The 26,339-nt window shown below is 35.1% G+C and overlaps 1 protein-coding gene across 4 annotated transcripts in view; it reads right to left on the bottom strand.

The window, feature by feature from the left end:
* Window positions 1–26,339, bottom strand: part of LOC106875464 (protein FAM227B) — a 158,998-nt gene that overhangs the window by 29,314 nt on the left and 103,345 nt on the right. For all 4 annotated transcript variants that reach the window (XM_089349314.1, XM_089349312.1, XM_089349313.1 and 1 more), the window contains 3 exons: window positions 5,602–5,728; window positions 3,775–3,894; window positions 841–983 (listed from right to left, as the gene is read on the bottom strand). In XM_089349314.1, coding sequence (XP_089205440.1) covers window positions 841–983; window positions 3,775–3,894; window positions 5,602–5,728 — 390 coding nt within the window. The remainder of the gene's footprint in view (window positions 1–840; window positions 984–3,774; window positions 3,895–5,601; window positions 5,729–26,339) is intronic.

Raw genomic sequence — 26,339 nt, 5'->3', positions numbered from 1 at the left:
AGTGATTGTTAGCTGGAATAAAAATTCAAGTTGTGTGTTTTTCAACATGAACAAAAGAAAAGAATATATGTCTTAAACACACATACCACCAACAATTATATGCACATAAACATGAATAATATACACAACTGTTCATCCTTTTCTTTATTATATGCATACATGCTAGACATTTAAACTGAAAAAGGCCAATAGACTAATCAAAGGTTTAATAAGGATAATCAATAGTTCAGTGATATCAATCAATGGTTCACTAAAAATACTAAGATTTACACATATGATTTATAAGTGGCTTATTGTAAAAAGAGCCATACATGTCACTTTACAGCCTAAATAAAACAATCTATACTATCACTTCAGGGTCATACTGTCACTTATTAACTGAGAACTTTCACTTAAAATTCACATTTTAAAGCTGAACAATTTACTAAATAATTTCATTTTTAATAAATAACTTGCTATTTTGTAATTTATTGATTCCTGAATTTGGAGTCTAAAAATATTGCCTAAAGTTCTATATTAAACATACCACCAACACACACACTAAAAAAAAAAACAAAAAAAAAACGATTATTCACAAAAATCTTTGAACTAAGAAGTTTCCATTACTGTAACTATCTGCCAACACCAGCATCACAGGCACCATTACCACCATAAAAGACACTTGTATCACCATTACTAGCACTACTACCTTCAATATCACCAATGGCCCCAACACTAACATCACAACCAATATCATAACACCATCTATCTACAGCTCTAACATCACAAATTACTTCTTTCATAATTAAGAAATAATAATAGGGAAACAAAGACAGATACATAAAAAGATGTTAGTGTTACCTCACAAGTTTCCTTCTGTTTTGGAGTATCTTTTGTCACAGACAATCTAGGAACCTCTTTCATTGGAGATACCTTGAAAAGAGATTTGTTCTCCTGATGTTTTTGTAGATCCTCTAAATCTTGCATGGTCAAGTCTAGTTTAACTAATAAAATAAAACAGGTGTTAACTTTTATCAGATGTAATAGACAGGAGTAACACTAGCTCTATGGATGCTGACTGAATTGATGGTTACATTGTAGTATTAAGATAATGGCTGAAGGGGTGATGAGAGAGAAAAAAAGGAATTATATTATGAAGTTCAGCTAGTAGATATGGTTAATACAATAGTTAACTTAGTGGTTGGATAGCTATTTAAAATAGTGGCATGCTTCAAATAATTCAAGAACAATTAAGGTGACAGTTATTAGATTAAAAAGACTAGCAGAGTTTTATTTTAATGTTGATGGAACTATATTCAGCTTAAACATCTGCATGTCAATGTCTACAAGAAAGAATGTTGGTGAGAGGAAGTCATAATTTTATCTAAATGCTTACAAAAGAGTGAACTCCACTAAAGACACCCAAGTATTAGGTGGAGGTGTTAAACTGGAATTTTATTAAGTTGAGTGACTGCATAGAAGCTCTCTTGTTAGCTTGTGGATATAGTGACTTTTATTGTGTCACTGAAGTCAGTCTTGATCAAGCAGACCCATGACACATAGGTAATTAGCCAAATGATTATGTTCAACATAGAAACATCTGCAATTCTGGATATGTCATAATTTGCTTAGTTGAGGACCATACTACACAACTCCAGCATGAAATAATAAAGTGTATGTGGTACAGTGTTGCAGTCTGGGCATACTGTGTATCTTCATTGTCTACTCTTTTTTATCTTAATCAACTGTTTAAAATCAATATGCAATACTCACAGATAGGGAATTGTGGTCTTCTATAAAGCATCAACAGGTCATGAAAGATCACTTAATTGTAGTACAAGGGCTCTTCCAACCCACATTCTATCAACATTCTCACACTTCAAAGTTTATCTCCCTCATTTTTTCTACACCACATTTATAACTTGATAACAATTACTTGAATCACACACACTCTTATGCAGTTGATATCATATCCATTCTCCAATAAAATTTCATATACAAGCATATCCAGATGATGCCTAATAACTTTATGTCAAACCTGTACTATTATATAAAACAAAAAGTATGAAAAGATTCCCCAATAGGAACATCAAAAGCGTAGACACAATGTTTACATACTGAGGAAACTCATAATATTGAGTCAACCCCTAAATAATGTGGTTTTTTTCAATTGTATGAACTAAAAGTTGGAGGGGGACAGGATAAACCACCTGCACCAACTTGCTATAAAAGCAAGTAGTAATTTTTCTTTGTCCTTATTCTAAGTGCAAGTTTTGAAGAGTGCAGTTCAATTTTAACAGTTATTTTTTCAAAGCTATAATGGAAGTGACAAAGGAGCACATTTGGCATATTTTGCTTTATGAGTTCAATAAAGGCAACGACGCAACAGAAAGTGTGAGGAATATTAATGCAGTATATGGGGATTGGACAATAAGTGTAAGCCAGTGTCAATGGTGGTTCCAAAATTCCGAGCCAGAAACTACAGCTTAGAAGATGAGCCTCATCCTGTAGCGCTCGATGAGGATGTCCTGCAAACCCTGGTGGAACAAAATCCCATTGTAACTGTTGAGGAACTAGCAGAGAAGCTTGGATTGGGTCATTCAACCATTCATTGACACCTGCATGCCATTGGAAAAGTCAGCAAATTGGGTCAATGGGTTCCTCACAAACTTTCCAAGTCTAATTGCATGTAGAGAGTGGATGTGTGCTCTTGTTTGCTGTCATATTTCATGAATGAACCTTTTTTGGACCAAATAGTAACTGGTGATGGGAAATAGGTTCCCTATAAAAATGTCAAGCACCGAAAACAGTGGGTAGGGAAACGAGAAACACCGGCACCCCAGGCTAAAGAAAGTTTTCACCCATGTAAGGTGTTGTTATCTGTTTGGTGGGATATGAAAGGTTTAGTCCACTTTGAACTTTTAAACCCAAACCAAACGATAACAAAGGAGATCTACAGCAAGCAGCTTGAGTGGTTTAAGTCAACATGAAGAAAAACGACCATCTTTGGTTTCAAGATAAAATGTGTTCTTCCATCAGGATAATGCTTGGCCACATACAGTGAGGATAACATCCCAAAGGCTGGAGCAGTTTGAATGGGAAACAATGTCCCACCCACCATATTCACCAGACATTGCCCCATCTGATTATCATTTATTCTGCAGTCTTCAAAATCATTTGGATGGAAAAAACACACACAGAACAGTACTGGAGGAGTATTTTGCATCACAGACAAGTGAATTTTGGAAGAGGGGTCTTGCAAGTCTACCGGATAGATGGAAAAGCATTGTAGAAAACGAAGGAGAGTATATTTTAAATTAAAAAAAAAATTTGTTTATCTTAATTTTGAAAAATAAAAGAAGTATAAAAAAACTACATCATTTATGGGATGACCCAATATTATGTCCTTTCTCTACCTAAACAACGCATAAGTAAAATCTTCAAACTTTTCACAAACATCAGGTTTTACAGTCTCTTACGATTTTCTTGACAACTTCACATCTATTATTTAGCTAAGACTGCGACCAAAAAACTGACTTTTCTCTTTAAGAGCAAAACCTAAAGCAAAAGAACCACAAGTATTATAGTTGTATTAAAATATCTAGGCCAGTGCACCTAATATGCACACATTCTGAATAAATATATATATATATATATATATAAATGACAGGATATTCTGAGACCTTTTGTGAAACTGCTACCAATTTACAGAGAATTTTTTTTAACAGCAGCAGGCTTGTGTAATAGCTAGATAATTACTATAATCACAGTAATGTAAAATATACATTTAGTTACCAGGTTTATTAGACAAAATAGAGTGAGTTAGCATCTCAGCGATAGTCTCAGTTCTCTCTCCAGTCAACTTAGCCATCTTCTCTCGTTCTTTATTACCAGCTCCTGGCTGGGGCGTGATTCCTGAAAATACATTTTAAAAAGAAACAAAGCTCAATACAAAAGAACCTAGCAAACGATTCTTAATTTCAGCATGATTAGAGGCACTGAAATAAGAAGATAATAAGCAGGAACTGATAACAACAGGAGTAGACAATAGCATGAATAAATAATAATAGGGGTAGTTGCCTATGGTAGAAAGGCTAGAAATATAGATACAAAACATGAAAATAAATTTTAAAAGCATAATGAAGAAAAAATGAAACTGAAAATTTCGTACTCAACTGTTTAGTAGGTAGATAAATGGAATGAAACATTTCCCTTTAGCTTTCCAAATACCCAGAAGTCTAGTATATAAGGGGCTTATCACAAGATAAATTATGATTATGCATTGTTATATTATCCAGACAGAGAAGCTACTAACATGTCCCCAGAGAATATAGTAGAAATTTAGTAAAATCTTTAACTATGTATTTCTATCAATAACACCTGCAAAATGTGGTACAGAATTTCTAACTTGTAATAACGTGTTCCTCACGAAAACATCCAGAATATGTGGGACAAATTCATATCAATTGTAACTATGGATTTCTATCAACACAAACCACAATAAAAGAAGTAAATGTAATTGTAAACATAAATTTTCTTTAATTTCTTTTTAATGCTTTTTTTTTTAATATTAAAAAATGGGTTGTGCTCATAATCAATGAAGGTTTCTTAAAGTGAAGTATGAGAAAGATACAATGACATTAGTATAGTTAATGTTGTTAAAATCTTAAGGTTTGTAAAGGCTGGAGAAAAAAAATTATTAAGTAAGAGAGTCCCAGGGTGATGTAACTCAAGAATAATTTGTTTTATGAAATCTTTAGTTTAGGCACCAAAGGAGGAAGACAGTGGCAAATGAACTGAAGCAAATTTTAATGAAATGACTTCTATCACTTTCCAAGAATGAAATAGAGAGGTATCATGATGATAACGGAGTAAATATTAATATGTTATTCCTAAGTATTTGATTAGTGACCTCTCTTTCATAGGTAGAATCTTTACAGCCCTGGAAAGAATGCTTTGCAGTATTTGTTTCACTTCTTGACACTATGTTCAAATCCTACAAAGTTCAATTTTGCGTCTAATTTTACCAAGATTAGCAAATAAATTATCAATTCAAGGTGGTAACACAGCAAAATTACTAGAGTATGAGACAAGATGCTTTGCAGTATCAATTCCCTCTCTTTGTGCTTTGACTGTGAAACTAGCAACAATATTGGTGCCAAGCCATATCAGCCTTACATTTCTTTTATATAAAATTGGTGGTATGAAGAGAGGAGGCTTTCATGCATGAGTTAATTGCTAGTCTTCCATAAAACACATTGCTCAAGCATACATCTTCGAGAGGAGCTTTCCACATGTAGATTAATAATCTCATGAAATGTGCAAAAAACTCAGATATATATCACTTTCAGAAGCAAAATAACTTTATAGGTAAAGCATTGGACTACCAGTTAACAGCTTTAGAATTCAAGTGCAAAGATAGTAAACATGTTTGGATAGTAAATGTAATTTTACACTCCTCTATCCCCTACCAGTAGCGAAATCACCTAAGAATGTTTCTGGAATATCTCCTTGCCTTTCTACATTCTTTGCCATGAGTTTGTTAAAACAAGTCTAACCAGAGATGTTATTCAGTAACAAAAAAAAAAAAGACAATAAAAGTAGTTACAAATGATTACTTACCAGTGGTCCATTTAGTAATATAAGAAAATATATACTGTTTAAAGTTGTCATCGAAATACTGGTGGTGTGTCCGTAAGCCATCAAAAAAGGCCACATAAGTAGCTTGAGAGAGGGCTTTGGGAATTTTCTGCAATGTATATCAAGGAATTAAAGTCAAGTGGAAACTTAACATTCATCATCATCATTTAATATCTGTTTTCCATGCTGGCATGGGTTGGACGGTTTTGACAGGAGCTGTCAAGCTGGAGAGCTACAGCAGGCTCCATTATCTGTTTTGGCATGGTTTCTATGGCTGGATACCCTTCCAAGCACCAACCACTTTACAGAGTGTACTGGGTGCTTTTTATGTGGCACCAGTACCAGCACTTAATATTAATCTATAAAGAAAATAAAAGTTAAAATATAGAAAGAGACACATGCAGACACATACATACATACACATGTATCAGTGTGTGTGTGTATATATATGTATGTATGTGTATATATATATATATATATATATATATATATATATATATATATTTTATCCAAAATATATAGTATTATATATCCATCACAGCTGACCTTACCAATCAGTTTCATGCAAGGAAACCAATGGATTATATAACCTTAGGCTCATCAGAGCATAAGATTATATAATAATACTTAATGCTCCATTGGTTTCCTTGCGTGAAACCAATTAGTAAGATCAGCTATGATAGATATATAATACTATATATTTCAGATAATATACCCACTCTAGTGACAGATGTACGAGTGTATCTTTTCCTTGACTTATGGTCTCTTAGATGACACACACACACATATATAAGTTGTGTACCTGCTATTAATAAAAGGAAATTAAACAATTTTAGAAATTATGTAAGTGATTCTAATAATACTAGTAATTTTGTTTGTTAAAAACACATTTCAATCTAACATGAATTATATCACCGATTCTGTATCTCTTCCCAATAATAACTTTAATAATAGTTCAACCAATAATTCTTCACTATTATATTGGAACCACAGCATCAAAATTCAAGTTGAGATGGGGCAGCCACTTACATTCCTTTAATAACAGGCACAGATCATATATTTTATTAGCAAAGTTTATTTGGGATTTGAAGGATAGAAATATTCATTACTCTATTTTCTAGACAATTATAAGGACTGAACTTCCATATAAAGGAGGGTGAGCAGTTGTAAATTACATTGCATGTGGCACTTGAAATTCTAAGATGTAAATCTGAATTAATTAACAAATGTAATGCGTTGTTAATACATTGGCCACACCAGATTAATAAAACCTTTCTCAGGATTCCATTTAACTAACCTATGTATTGTATTATACTATAAAACTTCATATAAATTTCTGTTGATTACACTTCATTTCTCATTGTTATTATCATCCTTCTTTGATTTTTTTCCATACTTATTGTTCAACAGCAATTTTATCTTTTGTAATTCTCCAGAACTTTAATTTTACATTTATTTTCTCGTTCCCAATTATCTTATCACTTCCCACTATAATTTTTCATTTTCCTGTATAACTATTTACTAGTTCCATTTAATACAGTGATAATTTTTTTTATCATTAATCATTTGTCTTTTACTTCTTTCAATCATTGGACAGAGATATGCTTGGACAATGCATTGAACAAATCAACCGTCTGTTTATTTTTTATGACTTATCCTATCAGTCTCTTTTACTGAACTGCTAAGTCACAGGGATGTAAATAAACTAACACTGGTTATCAAATGGCGTGAGGGACAAACACAAACACACCTTCACATACATACATACATACATATATATGATAGGCATCCACACAGTTTCCATCAACCAAATTCACTCACAAAGCATTGGTTGGTCTGGGGCTATTACTGAAGAAACTTGTCCAAGATGCTGCACAGTGGAATTGAACCTGAAACAGCTGTGCCTGTACCTAATATTTATATATCTCTTAAAGTATTGAGTTGGAAGAATCATTAACACTGGACAAAATGCTTAGCAACATTTCATTCATCTTTACATTCTGAGTTCAAATTCCACTAAGGTTGACTTTGTTATTCATCCTCTCAGGGTTAATGTAACTGACTTAGCCCCCTCCATTCAAAATTTCAGGCCTTGTGCCTATAGTAGAAAAGAATGTTTATATATCTTAATTTTTTTTATATTATGTTATATTGTATTATTGTATTATATATATTTCACTATGATTTGACTTACTATTTCTACTCTAACACAAAAGTTATCAACCCCTTTAATTCTATGTCTTGATATATTTCTATCTTTCCATGCTTCATGATCCTCTTCTTGTATTTTTTTTATCCCCCTTTCTCACTCCTAATTTTCTTACTATTTTTTCTTATCATTCTAGTTTCTTTGATGTTACTCCTGATGTTACTTTACAAAATTACTGATCCTCTGTAGGTGTCATCAAGTTTGCTACTACCTTGGGTTAAATACTGTCCTTGATCAATTATTGATTGATCAAGGACAGTATATATGCTATAACATTGTAAGCCATTCCCATGTATAGTATTTATAAGGGTATTCGTTCTATTGGAAGTGTATTACATCATTTCCAACATCATGGTGAGATGACAATTGGATGTCATTTAATACTGATTCCAGCTTTATATTTACTTAAGTAACCTATCCGTTATTGAAATAGGCGTAACTGGATAATAAATGCAATACCAATATCTTCATTTTTTTAATTTATTTTATATATAGGAGCACATGGTGGAGACGTAAACGAACCTCCTCCCCACCTTTAGAAAGACATTTTTTTTATAGAATCCCACATTTTTGGCTATGGAGATTACAATTCTGAAAGAAAAATTTTTCACTTTTTCTGGAAATTTTTTTTTTTTTTTGCAAAATACATAGAAAAATATGGAGATTATGATTCTGAAAACAATTGTTTGTAAAATTTCAATTTAAAAAAAAAAATGCCCCAACCTCTCCCCTTCCCTCCCGATTCTGAGGCCTTGGCCTTCAAGCAGGCTATCCACATGCTAGAAATAACAGCCAAATCTTACAAAACTGCGATAATATAAGGAAAGAAATATGTAATCAGTCTACTCACTTTTCTGAAAAGATTTCTTTCAGAGAAATTTCCCACAGTAATATGACAAAGTGAAATAAAAGAGTTCATTTTTTTTTTTTTCTACAACTGAAACCTCCACCATGTGTGCCAGTGAAATTTATGGGGGATAAACTTCAGCAATGTGTTTGAGAAATTTTTCTTTGCTGTAAATCCATACATTTCTTGATACATAGATTTGTCGATGTGAGACCATTTCATATCGCCTGATGATCCAGTGACATACTTCAACCATCTTTTGATTCAGGACCGATAGGCCTCAATGTGGTTTGTGCAAGCACTGGTTTCAGGGTCAACAAAGTTCTGTGAATGGTTTACCGTTTGGTGAATATAGCCAAGTTGCTGTAAATTTCTATAGCTGGCCCATTTATCAGTATGAATTGCAGTACCGGGCAATACATTTCTTATTATCACAGTTTCCAGTGTTGCTGTACATGCTGTAAAAATCCTTTCTTCACAGTGGTGTCATAATGCCCAACAACCCATGTTTGATGGCCTAGTCTCACAACGTTGTCATATCCTCCCTCTTTTTGTCATATTACTTATGAGAAATTTCTCTGAAAGAAATCTTTGCAGAAAGGTGAGTAGATTGATTACATATTTCTTTCATGATATTATTGCACTTTTGTGAGATTTGGCTGTTATTTCTAGCATGTGGATAGTCTGCTTGAAGGCCAAGGCCATAGAATTGGGAGGGAAGGGGAAGGGTTAGGTTTTTTTTTTTTTTTTGTAAAATTGAAATTTTACAAACAATTTTATTTCAGAATCATAATCACTGTATTTTTCTGCATATTTCACAAAAAAAAATTTCCGGAAATAGTGAAAAATGAAGAAGGGGTGAGGGAATGAAATTTTGATGTTGCAATTTTTGAAAATTTTTTTTCAGAATTGGAATCTTCATAGCTGAAAACATGGGATTCCGTAAAAACTTTTTTTTCTAAAGAGGTGGAAGGGTTCATTTACATCTCTGCCAAGTGCGCCAATAAATGCTACTAATAGTTTCTTGCTGTGAAAGCATGTGTCTCGGCAGATTTTAATAATTTGCCTAGACATGTGTCTTTGCAGCAAGACACTATTAGTAGCTCTAGTCTCTATACTGTGTGCATTAGATGTATTTATCTCTCACTAGATGGAATACTTTCTTTATTGGTCTTACATTGACAGAGCAGTAAACTACATATATAAATTCATATGCATATATATATATAAATACACATACATGCACACATGTATATATACATTTACATATATATATATATACACACACACACGTAATATGTATGTTAAGTCTTATAATATACTCCGGTTAGCTTATGATAATTTAGAACTTTTGGTAAATCTCATATTAAATCTCCTTAACTGTTTTTGCACAGTGTTCTATGATATATAAAAAAAGAATGACGGATTTTATGAATTGGCTTCATTGTGTTATTTCTGATGTATAATTATGCTTATTTCTCAATTAGTCTTATTATCTTAATATATAAAGCTGAAGTTGTGTGTCTGTGTGAGGTCTTTTTAAAAGTGTATAGAAATCCGCATTTTCCACTTTTTGTAAAATTTTTTACATCAATGGAATTTTCTTGATGTGAACTTTCCAATGCAGTAATTAGATTTTAAAAATTCCGTTTACTTTGTGTGATTTTAGGGAGATTTGGTTGTCGTTTCTAGCAACTTTTATATTTCTTCCCTTCTACCTGGAACGGCGTTCTTACACACGCGCACAACATAAAAATATAGAGAGTAAGGGTAAAAGAGGGAAAGAGAGAGAGAGAGAGAGAGAGAAAGTGATACATACAAAGTCATAGATTAAACTTTCCTCGCAGTATTCTTTACCTAATTTTCATAACATTGTTACGTAAAAACACATACAACCACACATACGTGGTCTGTGACAACAACATACACATTGATCTCGTTCTCTATTCATTTCTCCCCCTCTTCCTCTCTCGCTCTCTCAAACGCATACAAGTGCAAGTAAACACAATCATTCACAAAAATATAACTCATGTTCGTCAATGTGGCATAGCTACTTTGGTAAAATGAATATCTTTTAATGAAATTTTCTATGCATATATTATTTATTATGTAGATTCCGAATATACAAAAATTTTCGGTGAAAGTGTTTTGGGAGGGGGGTGGGGGACAATTTTCGGAAATTCCACTTAAATTCCTCTTAACTACTGATCTCAGATTATGACATTACACACACAGTTACCACCACACGCACACATGCTACCATGCACACATACACACACTACCATACACACACACTATCACACATATGCCACCACACATGCTTGTGCACACACACGCACATACATACAGAAACCATCCATTCTTCACACTCTCCTCTCCCAGAAAGCACTTTCCCCTTGTCCTAATTCCAATCATTTCAAAAATGTAACTACACGTGGACTGTTGGAGATTTTTTTCCTCCTTCTTTTTCCTTTGGACTTTCCTATGTTACCTGTTTCCAAAGAAGAGCTATGTTTGAAACGTAAAACAACCACTCTTTTCCTTCTCCAAGCATCTTATTAATACTTTACATATGTTACATCCTTGCAATGTTGTTTTTTTCTAGTTGTCTTTTTCTCCATTTAATTATGTGTATTCCATGTTTTTCTCCTTGTCTCCGTATTCTTTCTGTTGAAGAGCGTAGCTCGAAACATCAAAGACTTTCTGTATTCCCGAGCGTCATACTAATACATCCTTTTGTTATTTACACCACCTGTCCTCGTCTGTTGTTGTTTTTTCGTACATTCTCCCGTATATATATATATATATATATATATATATATACGCACACACATAATATATACATATATATACATTTACACACACGTATATTTACATACGTACACATAATATACACACACATATATGTATATATGTGTATAAAGTATTAAATGAGGCGGTGTTAGAGATGAATATATCTATTTTTCCATATGACTTCTATATAGTAACAGCTCTTTCATAACATTCATCATATAGTATTGTTAATTTCAGTATGTAAAATTATATGTACATTGGAACATCATCGTTACATCCATAACACTGCGTAACATTTTTTTTTTTTTTTTTGCTTTTGGTCAGTAAGTGTTATTTCCTATTTGCTTCTATCTAGAAATCAAAGGAAATGACTACCATTCACTTCAAACTTTGCTTTTGTGAGCTGGACATCAACGTTTTGAAACTGACCTATTTTCCTTTACATTTGAGACAGTTTCGGCGATGAGTTACTGATGCAGAAATATTGATATAGCAAATATTCTGCTCAATATCACAGATTTGCTTGTCAGTTGCCTGACCTTAACCACTTGAGCACATCCCTTAGTGGCTGACACTATGTGTATCTCTGATCATGAGCAGAGGTAGTGGGGGAGCATCATAGCTATGTGATGAGAGGGATTCTTTGGGGTTTGAATAAATGTAACAAAAGCAAAGTTTGAAGGAAATATTAGTCATTTTTCATACTTTCAAGGGGTAAGCAAATAGGAAATAACAATTGCTATCCAAGGACAAAAATCATGTTACACAGTATAATTCAAGTTAATGTGAATGTCACTTGATTCTCTGAATTCAAATTTTCTTCTACTCTGTAAATACTACATTCATCATTGCTTCCTCCTTCTTTGTTATCTAATTAAATTAAAGGCATACCAGCGAAAACAACGAGTTTCCCATTGTTATTATATCCATTTTCTTCTCCTATATATCTATATATATTGGGTTGTCCGGAAAGTTCGTGCCAATTTTTAAAGGAAAGAAAAAGGTCAATAAATACTTGCCATTACATTTTTAATCAACCAAATATGAACCATTTTGTTGCACAATGCATCTCCATCTTTCCTTTAACTTGAAAATACCCTCTTCCCAGAATTGAGGTGGTTTCATGGCAAATAAGTCAAAAAGTAAGCTACTATAAATCGGCACAAACTTTCTGGACAACCCAATATATATAAGTAATGCAAATAATCAGAAAATGGAGAAAACCTCAGAACAACAAACACATCAATTGGACCACATTTATGGCTTATTTTTTAATACAAAGCATGACATAGCAAAATAGGTAGCGTAACATATCTTACATGCATATTTTATCCCTTAGTCGGTTATTATGACCGCTAACTCTGTTTACACTTATAATATAATATATGTATGTACGTATATGGTCAGGGGATTCTTGAATGCCACTGGTAGCATGTAACCAACTGCAACCTGTTGCATGATCCAGCCAATGGTGACTAAATTAGCAACATCACCAAGCCTGCTTGATGTATAGGACGATGTTTGAACACCTTGTGGGATGAAAAACAAGACCCTCAACAGAGCCAATGCCCATCCAATTATGTGATATATATGCCTATATTTTTATATTTCTATGGATATCTGTATACATGTCTCTATGTGTATTTATATATCCATGTACAAGGGGGTACCCAAAAGTAACCAGAAACGTTCTCTGTAGGACGAGCCCCTTGTAGTTCAGGCTTCTGCCACTCAGGCATCAGTCTGCCAACCAGCAGCATTGAGTGATGTCGTACTGCCACATGGTGTATCTTTGTTTTGCAATGCTTCTCCCCTTTTTGTGATGGCTGAAACAAAGGAACAGCATGCTTCCATGAAATTCTATTTTTTGTTGGGAAAAATGGTGGCTGAAACAGTTGTCATGTTTCAAACAGCTTTCAAGGATGCTGCCATGTGCAAAACACAAGTTTACAAGTGGTTTCCATGCTTTAGGAATGGTCACTTGTTGCTTGGAGACCAACCACATTCAATACAACTGTCGACCTCCCAAACGAATGAAAACATCCTGAAAATTCATGAAGGAGAACTGTCACTGAACAATTGATGAACTTTTTGATATGACTGGTGTGTCCTGGAGTTCCTGCCAATGGATTTTGAGCAAGGAATTGCGAATGAAAAGAGTTGCACCAAAATTTGTATCTCTCTTGCTCATGGAAGATCAAAAGCATGTCGAGAACTGAATGCATGTCATGAACTGAAAGAACAGTTGGAAGTTGATCAAGACCTTTTTTTGAAGGTCATCACTGGTGATGAAAGTTGGTGCTACAGAATTTGCAGATGTGAAGAAAAAAAGGCATCACTTCACAAGAGTTCCAGCACTGTTTTGAATAGTGGAAAATACACCTGGACTGATGTATTGCTTCAAACGGAGAAGGCAATAAAAATGTAAACATGTAAAACTAAGTGAATAAAATAATATTGCAAAATTCTGGTTTCTTTTGTCTACCCCCTAATATGTGTATATATTTCTGCATATATCAACGGGTGTTTATGTCTGTGTGTATATATATATATGAACTCCTGTATGATCATTTATATATCTTTTGGGCTCATTTTTGTATACAGTATCTATACAGTTATATTTGACTATGTGTATGTGTATACATATATATATATATACATATACATAAATACATACATACATATACATACATACATACATGCATATATATAATATAATAAATGTGAAAACAAATTTCTGTGTGTCAGTGTGTCACACTTTGATCCCCTTTCTCACTATTCAATGACAGTTTTACTATTTGTCATGCTGGGGTGAGAGTAATAGTAGGTCTAGAGACAGAGAGGGCAGTAGCAAAGACAGAGAGAGAGAGAGAAGAGCTGATGTTTTATTCAAAGTAATAGTACTGATGGTGGTAGTGGGAGTAATAATAAGAGAAAGAGAGAAAGAGTGGATGTGTGAGAGAAAGAGGGAGATGACGTACAACTATGTTTAACCATGCCTCTTTGACTGAAATTCCTGTGGCCAACATACTGAACACCGAATTCTTTTACACACACATTTAGCCTTTTGCTTTTATAATTATCGTTTTATTTTTTGCTTTCTTTAATACATATATATATATATATATATACACATATACATACACACACACACACATATATAAAATACACTTTAATTGAAATAAAGTTTCCCCAAAATTAAACATATCTAATATAATAAATGTGAATGTCAGTATGTCACACTTTTTAAAATTTAATAAATCCTTTCTACTGGAAGCACAAGACCTCAAATTTTGGGGAAAGGTATTAAGTCGATTACATCAACTCCAGTACATAACTGGTACTAATTTTATCAACCCTGAAAGGATGAAAGACAAAGTTGACCTTGGCGGATTTTGAACTCAAAACCTAACAGCAGATAAAATACCGCTAAACATTTCTCCCAGTGTGCTAACGATTCTGCCAGTTTGCCACCTTAATATGATATAATATAATAAATGTGAATGTCAGTGTGTCACATTTTTCAATTTTACTCCTGGAGGCTGTTGTGCAACATATATCATTTTAGAATCAGGCTGACCCCGTGAGTAAATCAAAAACATTCCAGGCTGAATCTAGACCCACAATACTGAAATTTTGGATTCTCAAATTTTCATTGCTGTGATTGTTTTCGGTGATTTTTTTATGTAACATTTTGTGACAAATTTTTTTGTACAATAACAATTTTTATAATCCAAAGGCCAACTCTGTGAGTAAATTAAAAACACACCGGGCAGAATCCGGACCTGCAATCCTGAAATTTTGGATTCCTATGTTTTCATTACTGTGATTGTTTCCAGTGATTTTTTTACATGATTTTTAGCGATGAATATGATCATCATTGGGACATGACTCTGGAGGAAGCAATTGCAACAAATTCTCCAAAACAAGTCAGAGGTTTATTTGCAGATCTTCCTATTCAGGGTCAGTTGCTTAAAAGCTATATACTAACTTAAAAGCTGCCCTGGGTGGATTTTAAGCTAGTATATATATATATATATATATATATCATTATAAATATACAGGGATTAGCAATTGAGTTGCTTCTCCAACATACTGAAAATTTAGAAATAGCAGTCAAAGAACTACTGATTCCAAACTACAAATTTTCTCTAAAGTGGATGGCGATATTTGTGGCACACATAGAACAAAAATTACCAAAGATTACCGTGAATTTTTTTAGAGACACTTTCAAATTTATCAGAATATTGAGGCTGAAGATTGGAATAGTGAAATTTCTATTCACTTAACCATGAAACGATTCGTATCCAATTAACTAAAAGCTTGGCTTGTTTACGCTTTTCCCTCCGGTTTTTTGTTCTATGTGTGCCACAAATATCGCCATCCACTTTAGAGAAAATTTGTAGTTTGGAATCAGTAGTTCTTTGACTGCTATTTCTAAATTTTCAGTATGTTGGAGAAGCAACTCAATTGCTAATCCCTGTATATTTATAATGATAAATAGTCTTACCGATAAAGGTTTTTTTCATACTGAACTAGTTGGCAGAATTGTTAATTATTAATTCTATTATTAATTGACGATTCTCTGCTCTTATTCTTGTATATATATATATATATATATATATATATAAGCAATAATAAATCTCTGAGCAAGGTATACTCAGCAGTTGCATGACATCGTGAAGTATGCTTGCCACTTAAATGTGGTTAACCCTTAAGGGTGGATGCTACTTGTAGCTTGTAGCCCCAGGAAGATACCTCCTTCAGCTGGCTATTGACATATTTTCTGTACCCTATCACTATTTGCAAAGGGAAGTCATCCTTCCCATCTTCAACCTGAAGTGATACACAGAGACCTGGGTTTCTTGGTATTGACCCGTCATCAGCGTGTGACAATCACCGGTTGTCAATGTGAAGTGCATCGGGAAAGCACTTCACATTGACAACTGGTGATTGTCACATGCTGATGACGGATCAATACCCAGAAACCTGGGTCCATGTGTATCACATCAGGTTGAAGATGTGAAGGATGACTTCCCTTTGCAAATAGTGATAGGGCACAGAAAGTGTGTCAATAGCAAGCTGGAGGAGGTGTCTTCCTGGGGCAACAAGGTATAGCATCCACCCTTAAGGGTTAGCTACATTTAAGTGGCAAATATACTTCACAATATATACATATATATACATACATATATATATATATATATATATATATATATATATATATATACACACACATTCATACATATATAAGTTTAGGATTGAAGTGAATCAGTTACCTAAATAATAAAGCACTAAGTTCATGTCAAAGAAATAGCAATTGCATACAAAAAAATAAATTAGAGGAACATATACCAAAGTAAAATTGCATATATGATTTGTATATATAATCACAAGCACCCAACTGAATAAACCATGAGTCTAAAGGCTGTATCTCAGAACAAACAGTGCACTTAAGGGACTCCAGATTCATGCTAACTGCAGGTACTGAGTAAGGTAAAAAAAACAAATAACAACAGATGAATATTGGTTCATTCACTACAACTGTTTCAAATGAATTATTTTTTTATTGATGAATAAAGTTATTAAAAAAAAAACTGTTTTCATCAGATGAATATACATTTAAAAAAAACATTCCAAGAATTAACATCATGTGATTCAGCTGTAGTGAATGAACCAATATCCGTCTGGTGTTATTTGTTTACATACACACATGTATACATACACACATACATACATACATACATATATATATATATATATATATATATATGCGATTGAGGCAATTAAATTCTGGCTGCACAAACACCCAGAAACATTTCCTAATCGCATCAACACAACTTTCATCATAGAATCACTTAAGTTCATTCTGACCAACAATTACTTCCTGTTTGCAGACACATACTTTCGCCAAAAATGTGGTATCGCGATGGGTACTAAAGCTGCACCAGTCCTTGCGAACCTCATAATGGGTTTTTTTGAATTAACACTGTATGAAACCTCACGCCAGAAATTTGGACACCTTTTCCACATCTTTTTAATGGACAACTGGAAAAGATATTTGGATGATTGTTTCATCATATGGAAGGAACCCTATGAAAAACTTCTAGAATTCAAATCCATTCTTAATAACATACATCCCAACATTCAATTCACTATGGAATTCAGCAAACATCATCTCCCTTTTCTTGATCTCTTAATTATAAAAACACCTAATAACCAAATCACAACCGACATCTACCACAAACCTACAGACTCACAACAATATCTCCTTTTTAGCTCATGCCACCCAAAACACACCAAGATAAATATCCCCTTTAATTTAGCTAAAAGAATTTGCACCATTGTCTCTGACCCAACCACTCGAGAAATACGCTTACAAGATCTCAAAAAAACACTGTTACAACACCAATATCCCTCCACACTCATAGATCTTGGAATAAAACGTGCCAAGGAACTTGACAAAAACACACTAAAAACCAACCAACATAATAACACACCCAACCCCAAAATACTTCCATACATCTCCACCCATAACCCCAATAACATCGAAGCATTCACAATTAAACAAAACCTCCCCTTACTCACCACAGACCCAAAAATGAACAATATCATTAATACACACAAAGTCCTTAAATGCAAAAGGCAACACAAATCTTTGAAAACATTATTAACCAATTCCAAACTACATACACCACTTCCACCCCCATCAGTTAAAAAATGTGCACGCCCTAATTGTGTCACCTGCCCCTACCTACTTGAAGGCTCTGAATTTACCTTCAAACGAGGAACAAAGTTTAAAATTAAAACCAATTTCTCTTGTTCCTCGGGTAACCTAATTTATGTCCTTACTTGCGCAGGTTGCCAAAACTTCTATATCGGACAGAAGAGCCGCCCATTACGCAGAAGAGTAGCTGTCCATAAGGAACAAATAAACCTCCCTCAATACCGCCAAATTCCACTCAGTGGCCACATAGACTCTTGCGCCAGAAACAAAAAACCCTAAATTCATTATATTCCCTTTCTATCAATGTAAAGACAGAATCTCCACACAAGAAAGAATCAACAAGGAGAATCTTTTCATAGAGAAATTCCAACCACTTCTTAACACACACACCCCTCAATGACCTTATTTCTCTATGAACAGACACAAACTTCCTGTTGGGAAAAAAAGAGTTCATAACTCTAACTAAAAACACTTGTCTCCCCTTACACACACTTCCTGTTTTGACACCACATTTCCTGCTTAACACAAACTTTTAACCCTTTTTTTAAACCTAACAAAACTCTCAACTTTCATGCATCCTTATTTTTCCTACCAATTTATACATGAACTACTATTGAACTACAAAAGTTCAAAGACAATATAATGTATGGGTATATTTATTTTTTTATATATTATTTTTTTATATGTTATTGTTTTATATATTATTTTCTTCATTTTGTACTTCTTTGTAAAAAAACATTTTCATTCTCCTTCTTCTTGATAATTTGTTTCTTCGCAATGAAAACCGGTTAGAAAAAATCTTTATTAAATTATGCTTCCAGTTCAGCATTCTGGCTTTTTTTCATTTTCCTCTATATATATATATATATCTATATATATATATATGTACATGTGTATATATATATATATATATATATATATATATAAATATATGTATATATATCTTTATATTACATTATATATATATATATATATATATATATATATATATATATATATAATGTTATATAAAGCTGAAGCAAATTAACACCAAATATATAGTGCATGTGTTTTTATTGGATAAACTGGCAACATGACCATCCCCAAATACAACAATATCTGTTTCAACACACGATTTCACATCAAGAATCTTGTAAAACAAATATATATATATATATATATATATATATATATGTTAAATCTCTGAACAAGGTATTAACAGTAACTGCACGACAACGTGAAGTATATTTGCCACTTAAATGTGGCTGAACCCTAAGGGTAGATGTTACTGTTGCTTTTAGCCCCAGGAGAACATCTCCTCCAGCTGGCTATTGACACACATCTGTGTCCCGTCTGTATTTGCAAAGGGAAGTCATCCTTCCCATCTTGATCTGCGATACGTACGGATTCGCGTTTCTGAGTATTTACCCGTCCTCAGCGTACAACAATCGCTTTTTCGAGATCAGTGAATATTTTCACTGGAAAAAGTATATACGAATTTGCATCAGAACATCTTTCGCATCAAAAATCGGCGATTGTTGTACGCTGAGGACGGGTAAATACCCAGAAACTCGAGTCCGTGCCTATCGTAGATCAAGATGGGAAGGATGACTTCCCTTTGCAAATACAGACAGGACACAGATGTGTGTCAATAGCCAGCTGGAGGAGATGTTCTCCTGGGGCTAAAAGCAACAGTAACATCCACCCTTAGGGTTCAGCTGCATTTAAGTGGCAAATATACTTCACGTTATATATATATACATATATATATGAATACATACATACATACATGCATACATATAAGAGAGAGAGAGAGAGAGAGAGAGTTCACTTCAAACTCTACTAATGGCAGCACATTGAATAATGCTGCATGGATACATTTAACCAGGATGAAATCTTAACGTAGCTAAACCTGTAGGATGAAAATGGACACCACATAACAAGATATCCATGCTGCAGAAACATATGTTGAATGGTGGCTTAAAGAGAATATATTGTATAAAAGACTGTAACAATAAAAAATTGTGTAGATGCATAATTCTCCATCTTTATTTTAATGTCTTGTCCTGACTGACCCCAGACCTATATGGTTGGTTCTTAGACAACTGTATTGAGACTACCTCCTCCCATGAACAACTCACTAATTTCATCTCTTTCATTTCTGCTTTTCATTCTTCCCTTGATTTTACCTCTGTCATCTTCAACACTTCTGTCAACTTTCTGTTCATCTCTCTCTCTACTGATTCTCTCATCCACTCTCTTACCACTTCTGCCTTCTTCAAAACTATTGACTCCCACTTGTACCTCAACTTTTCCTTTTCCCACCCCTTCCACACAAAACAGGCCATTTCCTACTTCCAATTTTTCCATCTCCAGGATTTTGAGACTCATTCTCAATACTTAGCCCATCCGGTCACTTGTTGTGGATATCCCTTCACCTTTGTCCAAGCTGCCCTACCTGTACCCACTGAGGCTGATCACACCTCGGGCCTCTCTCCTTCCCCACACCTGTCTTCCAACTGCATCACCTTTCCCCTCCTTTTCCACCCCTATTCCTTACCCCTTTATCAGAAAATCTTACGGGCCTTCTGCCATCACCAATGTGATCCTACCACCATCTGTTTTCACCAGTTACCTCTCTCCTCCTTCAAACATGCCCATAACCTATTTAACTTACTGGTCCATAGCTTCCTCCTCCCCCCAACTCCCATCCATCCTGAATCCTTCCCTTGCTCCAGACCCTGTTTCCACACTTGTCCCTTCATCACCAACACCACCTTCCTCACTGGAACCAACCAACATATTATTCATATCTGGTGGCTCTTTCTCTTGTATCTCTTGTAACACCATCTATTGCCTGAAATGTACCCTTTGCAACTCGTTATAGGTTGGTTAGCTTGAGTGTCATGTAGCCAATAGATTTACAAAACATTTAAGAGATATCCACCTCCCCCTGCCACCTGTCACTTTTGCTCAACCAACCACTCCGAACACCTGTCTTCAACCTGACCTTATACCATGGAACTACCACCATTAGATTTCGCCAAGAACAGTGCTACATTTTCACACTATGAATTGTTTGGACTTGACACTTCACTCCTTCCTGAAACAGCTTCCACTTTCATTTTCTTTTTTTATCATTTTATTTTATTTTAATTTTAATTTTTTGATTTATCTTCCACATACCCATATACATAACTTACACCCCCCCCCCCACACACACACCACATACATGTCCCATACACACATTTCCATATCTTAGTATGTACAAAAAGTCTTCACCCACAGCGACACACACATACACACACACACACACACATGCAGACACATATGCATATACACACAGGCCCATGTACACACATAAATACATTCATACACATGCAGCAACACCCATGCACTCACACATGTATCACCTTGCCTCAACCACACATCCATCCACCACTAAATCTTACACTCCCTCACATACACATCACTCATATAAACACAAACATACATGCACACAGATACTCACAGACACACACACACACACACACAAGCATGCACATGCACGCACACACTGGCCATTTTTGTACTCTTCTGCCTTCAAAAACCACTTTCACTATCTCTTTCTACTTCCAGTCAGTTATTTTTTGGCCATGTAACAATACACACGTTTTTCAGAAACAAAGACAGAAACAATGATGATGATCATGATGTTCCTACTTAATTGTATTTTCAGTTACCTGGGTATATATTAATTCTATTTATCTTTTACTTGTTTCATTCACGGGACTGCAGCTATACTGAGACACCACCTTCAAGGATTTTAAGCAAACAGATCGGCCCTAATACGTATGTTTTAAGCCTGGCTCTAATTCAGTTGGTTCTGTTGCCAAACTGCTAAGTTAGAGGACTGTAAACAAATTGACACCAGTTGTTAAATGGAGCAGGGAACAACACAAAAACACACACATGTATGTGTGTGTGTGTGTGTGTAGTTATATATCACCATCATCATCATCATTTAATATCTATTTTCCATGCTAACATGAGTTGGACAGCTTGACAGAAAATGGCAAAGCCAGGGGCCACACCAGACTCCATAGCCTGTTTTGACTTGGTTTCTATGGCTGGATGCCTTTCCTGACACCAACCACTTTACAAGAATGTACTAGGTGATTTTTATATGGCACCAGCACCCACACAAATGCTTTTTATGTGGCACCTTAGTTTTTAGGATCTTAATTCTGTTGTGGTGGGCAGGTCTTCCTGAGTACAGCAATGTACCACATATCTTTGTCCTCCATCATCTCCTTCATAAGGCTCAGTATCTTGAGATAAGCCTTCAATACTTCATCCCATGTCTTCCTAGGTCTCCCCCTCTTCCACAACTTCCCTCCACTTTAAATGATCAACACTCCTTTATGCAACTATCCTCATCCATCCACACCATGTGACCATACCAGAGGAGTCTCCTCTCTTGCACACAGCATATAATACCTCTTATGCCCAACTTCTTTCTCAATACACCAATGCACTGTTGCATATGCACACTGACATCGCACATCCAGTGGAGCATACCAACTTTATTCCTCTCCATCCTTGGGCTCCCACACAGTTTCTGTCTACCAAATTCACTCACAAGCATTGTCAGCCTGGGGCTATAGTAGAAGACACTTGCCCAAGGGGCTTCACAGTGGGAATGAACCCAAAACCATGTGGTTGCAAAGCTAGCCTTTTAACCACACAGCCATACCAGTGCATGTGTGAATAATGTCTATACAATAGCCATCCAATTAACAAGATGGACACTCTCTTTTGATTATTTGTTCATTTTCACTAGTCCCAGGTAAGCTCTGAATAAACAGACTTCAAAAGCATTCTAGTGATATTGTCATATAGAAGGGGGTAGCTTATGCCCGTGAAGAGAGCAGTGCCATCAGTATATTCTGTATCTGTTATTTTTGTGGTAGGGTGACAAGAGAAGGTAGATTTTGTTACACAGATACATATATATACATGATACAAATTAGATATTTTTTCAAATGCAGAATTGCCATTAGAACAGCAGAAATACTGGGTACATTACCCTTAAAAAGTGGAAAAATTTGTCAACAACCAGCCATGGGACTTGGTAATGGTGACTACAGTGAGATGCATATGGAAAAAGTTCTTGGAACTGAGTAGCATACTTTTGAGTACTAATAGACTGTCACTGTGACTGAAGGAAATGATGTATGTTGCATGTGTGGAGAGTGCTTATGATTTATAAGAGTGAGACATGAGTAATGAACACAAAGTAGCAGCAGAGAAGGCTCTAAAGAACAGAAACTAGACTGATTCAGTGGATGAGAGAAGGGAAAAAGAGTGAGTTGGGAATAGAACCAGTGATGGATCTTGTGAAGAGAAATGGAACAAGATAGCTTGATCATATGCTGAAAAAGTCTGAGAGGAGTAATGGAAATTAATGTGGAAGGAAGTAGCAGAAAGGGAAAGGCTAAGTAAGACATGGCTAAAGTTGATGGTGGAGGAAATAAAGGCAGGGGGTTGGTTAAGGGCCTGCAAGGCTTAAACTTCCAATTTAGTAGGGAAAATATGCTTGGTATATTTTGTTATTGTGAAACTTATGTAAATATTTCATTCCTCTAATAGTACTGTTATTCAGAAAGGCATGAATATCTTGCAATCTTTTAAATCAGAGGCCCTATACATCTATAAGACATGAACGTTATTATTAAAACTATTTAGAATGTGATAAGATTGTTGGGATTTATATTAGTGTTCAAGTTTCATCCACTCATCCCTCCCACTCCCCTCATTGTCCAGGATAGATAGAATTTGTACCAGTAATATATTGGTTTAATTCAATCTATTTTTTTTTCTTTAAATATACTTTGTGTCCAGTCAAAAGGAATTAGGTTGTTGATATGGTCCAGTAGTGCTAACAGTTATCATTAGAGCTACTTTTGTTGTTACCTCTAATACAATTGAGATTCTTCTCCACATTTTGGTTTCATTAATATTTGTGTTTTATGACAGGAACTTTGATGTTGGAATCTATATGACTTTACTAATAACCTTGGGAAAGACAAACTTCACAACCTCCTGTTCTCTCTCCCTTCTAGATATTTTATCTCATTCCAGGGTGAAAAACTTGAGGTAGTCGATAGCTTCCGCTATCTGGGCGACCAAGTTAGTAGTGGGGGTGGGTGCGCTGAAAGTGTAGCTGCTAGAATAAGAATAGCCTGGGCAAAGTTTAGAGAGCTCTTACCTCTGCTGGCGACAAAGGGACTCTCACTCAGAGTAAAAGGCAGACTGTATGATGCATGTGTACGAACAGCCATGCTACATGGCAGTGAAACATGGGCCGTGACTGCTGAGGACATGCGTAAGCTCGCAAGGAATGAAGCCAGTATGCTCCGTTGGATGTGTAATGTCAATATGAATACCCGTCAGTGAGAGAAAAGCTGAACATCAGTTGTGGTGTGCAAGAGAGACGATTGCGCTGGTATGGACATGTGGTGAGAATGGATGAGGTTAGCTGCGTGAAAAAGTGCCACACCCTAACAGTTGAGGGAACCCGTGGAAGAGGTAGGCCCAGGAAGACCTGGGCTGAGGTGATGAGGCAAGACCTTCGTACATTGGGCCTCACCGAGGCGATGACTACTGACCGAGACCTTTAGAAATGTGCTGTGCGTGAGAAGACCTGGCAAGCCAAGTAAGATCGTTGCCAGTGCCCCTGGACTGGCTCTTGTGCGGGTGGCACATAAGATGCACCATTTTGAGCGTGGCCATTGCCAGTATCGCCTGACTGGCCTTCGTGCAGGTGACACGTAAAAGCACCTACTACACTCTCTGAGTGGTTGGCGTTAGGAAGGGCATCCAGCTGTAGAAACTCTGCCAAATTTAGATTGGAGCCTGGTGTTGCCATCCAGTTTCACCAGTCCTCAGTCAAATCGTCCAACCCATGCTAGCATGGAAAGTGGACATTAAACGATGATGATGAAGTGCAAAGAATGTAGTCCACACAGATAAGAAATAAAAATGATGCAAGACATGTCTTGCAAGACATCTGCATTGATGTTGAAGAAGTCAATGTCTTCATCAGGTGATCACACTTAAGCTCTTGTGTTTTTGTAAAAAAATCATAACTGCACTGCTGCTACTACCACATGAGGGCACCTCAAAAATTTGCTCCATTTTACTTTGAAGGAGAGAATTGAAGGCTTTTTGAGAAATCCATAAATAGTCCAAGACTGCTTGAAGGTTTTTAACCCTGACTTCATCAATGGTTCTTCTAACTGTTAAGATCTGTCCAAAAGTAGACCTATCTTTTCCTGAAACCATTTAGGTTTTTTAACCAGACCTTCACAAGTTCTAGCTGTGTACAGCTGCATGTGGTTGAGCAACAGGTTGTTGTAGATTTTTATGGTTACTAGTGTCAGGATGATAAAATAAATTTTAAGAATATTCTGTAACCAATTTATTTATATTATCTTGAAGGGAGAAACAACAACAACAACAACCGCCACCACCACCACCACCACCACAATTGTCAAATTGATTCCAATTTGACAATTGTTATCCACATTTCTAAGTATTATAAAACATTTTATTGAAGAACAAAAATTTACTCAGAGAAGTAAATCACAATCCTGTGATGATGGTGAAAATAAAGTCAAAAAGAAATATAAGATATGATACATTTTGGGGTAATAACAATGAAAGCATTTTTTTATTTTTATTTTCTCTCTCTGATCATTGATGAAACTTCTTATGGTAATGTAAAACGAATTAATGAATGTCTTTAAAATGCAGCAATTTTTTATTAGTATCAGAATACTTTCCATACCAGATCAGACAGCAATAAATATCACCAAGAGAGAACAACAATTCTAAGCTAATGACTGATGTGATCTATCCCAAAAGCATGTTAAGTGCTGTTCAGTACATAGATCATTGAGAGAGAACATCACAGAAGTCACATCAAATATACGACACGATAAGTAGAGAAGTCATTTCATATTGTAATGTCTTCTTCAAAACAGTTGTGTCACAGCAGCTACATATAACAGAATATAAACTTCAAAGAAGAAACCAAACAAAAATATTCATGATGTGTGCTGTTATGAAATGTCAGTTTGTGAGAAATATGAAGAATCAGATGAGAAAGCTAGATTCTTTTC

Source organism: Octopus bimaculoides, chromosome 3 (genome assembly GCF_046866305.1).
Source record: "Octopus bimaculoides isolate indiv1 chromosome 3, ASM4686630v1, whole genome shotgun sequence".
Taxonomy (NCBI): domain Eukaryota; kingdom Metazoa; phylum Mollusca; class Cephalopoda; order Octopoda; family Octopodidae; genus Octopus; species Octopus bimaculoides.
This window is presented reverse-complemented; position numbering and strand designations above follow the sequence as displayed.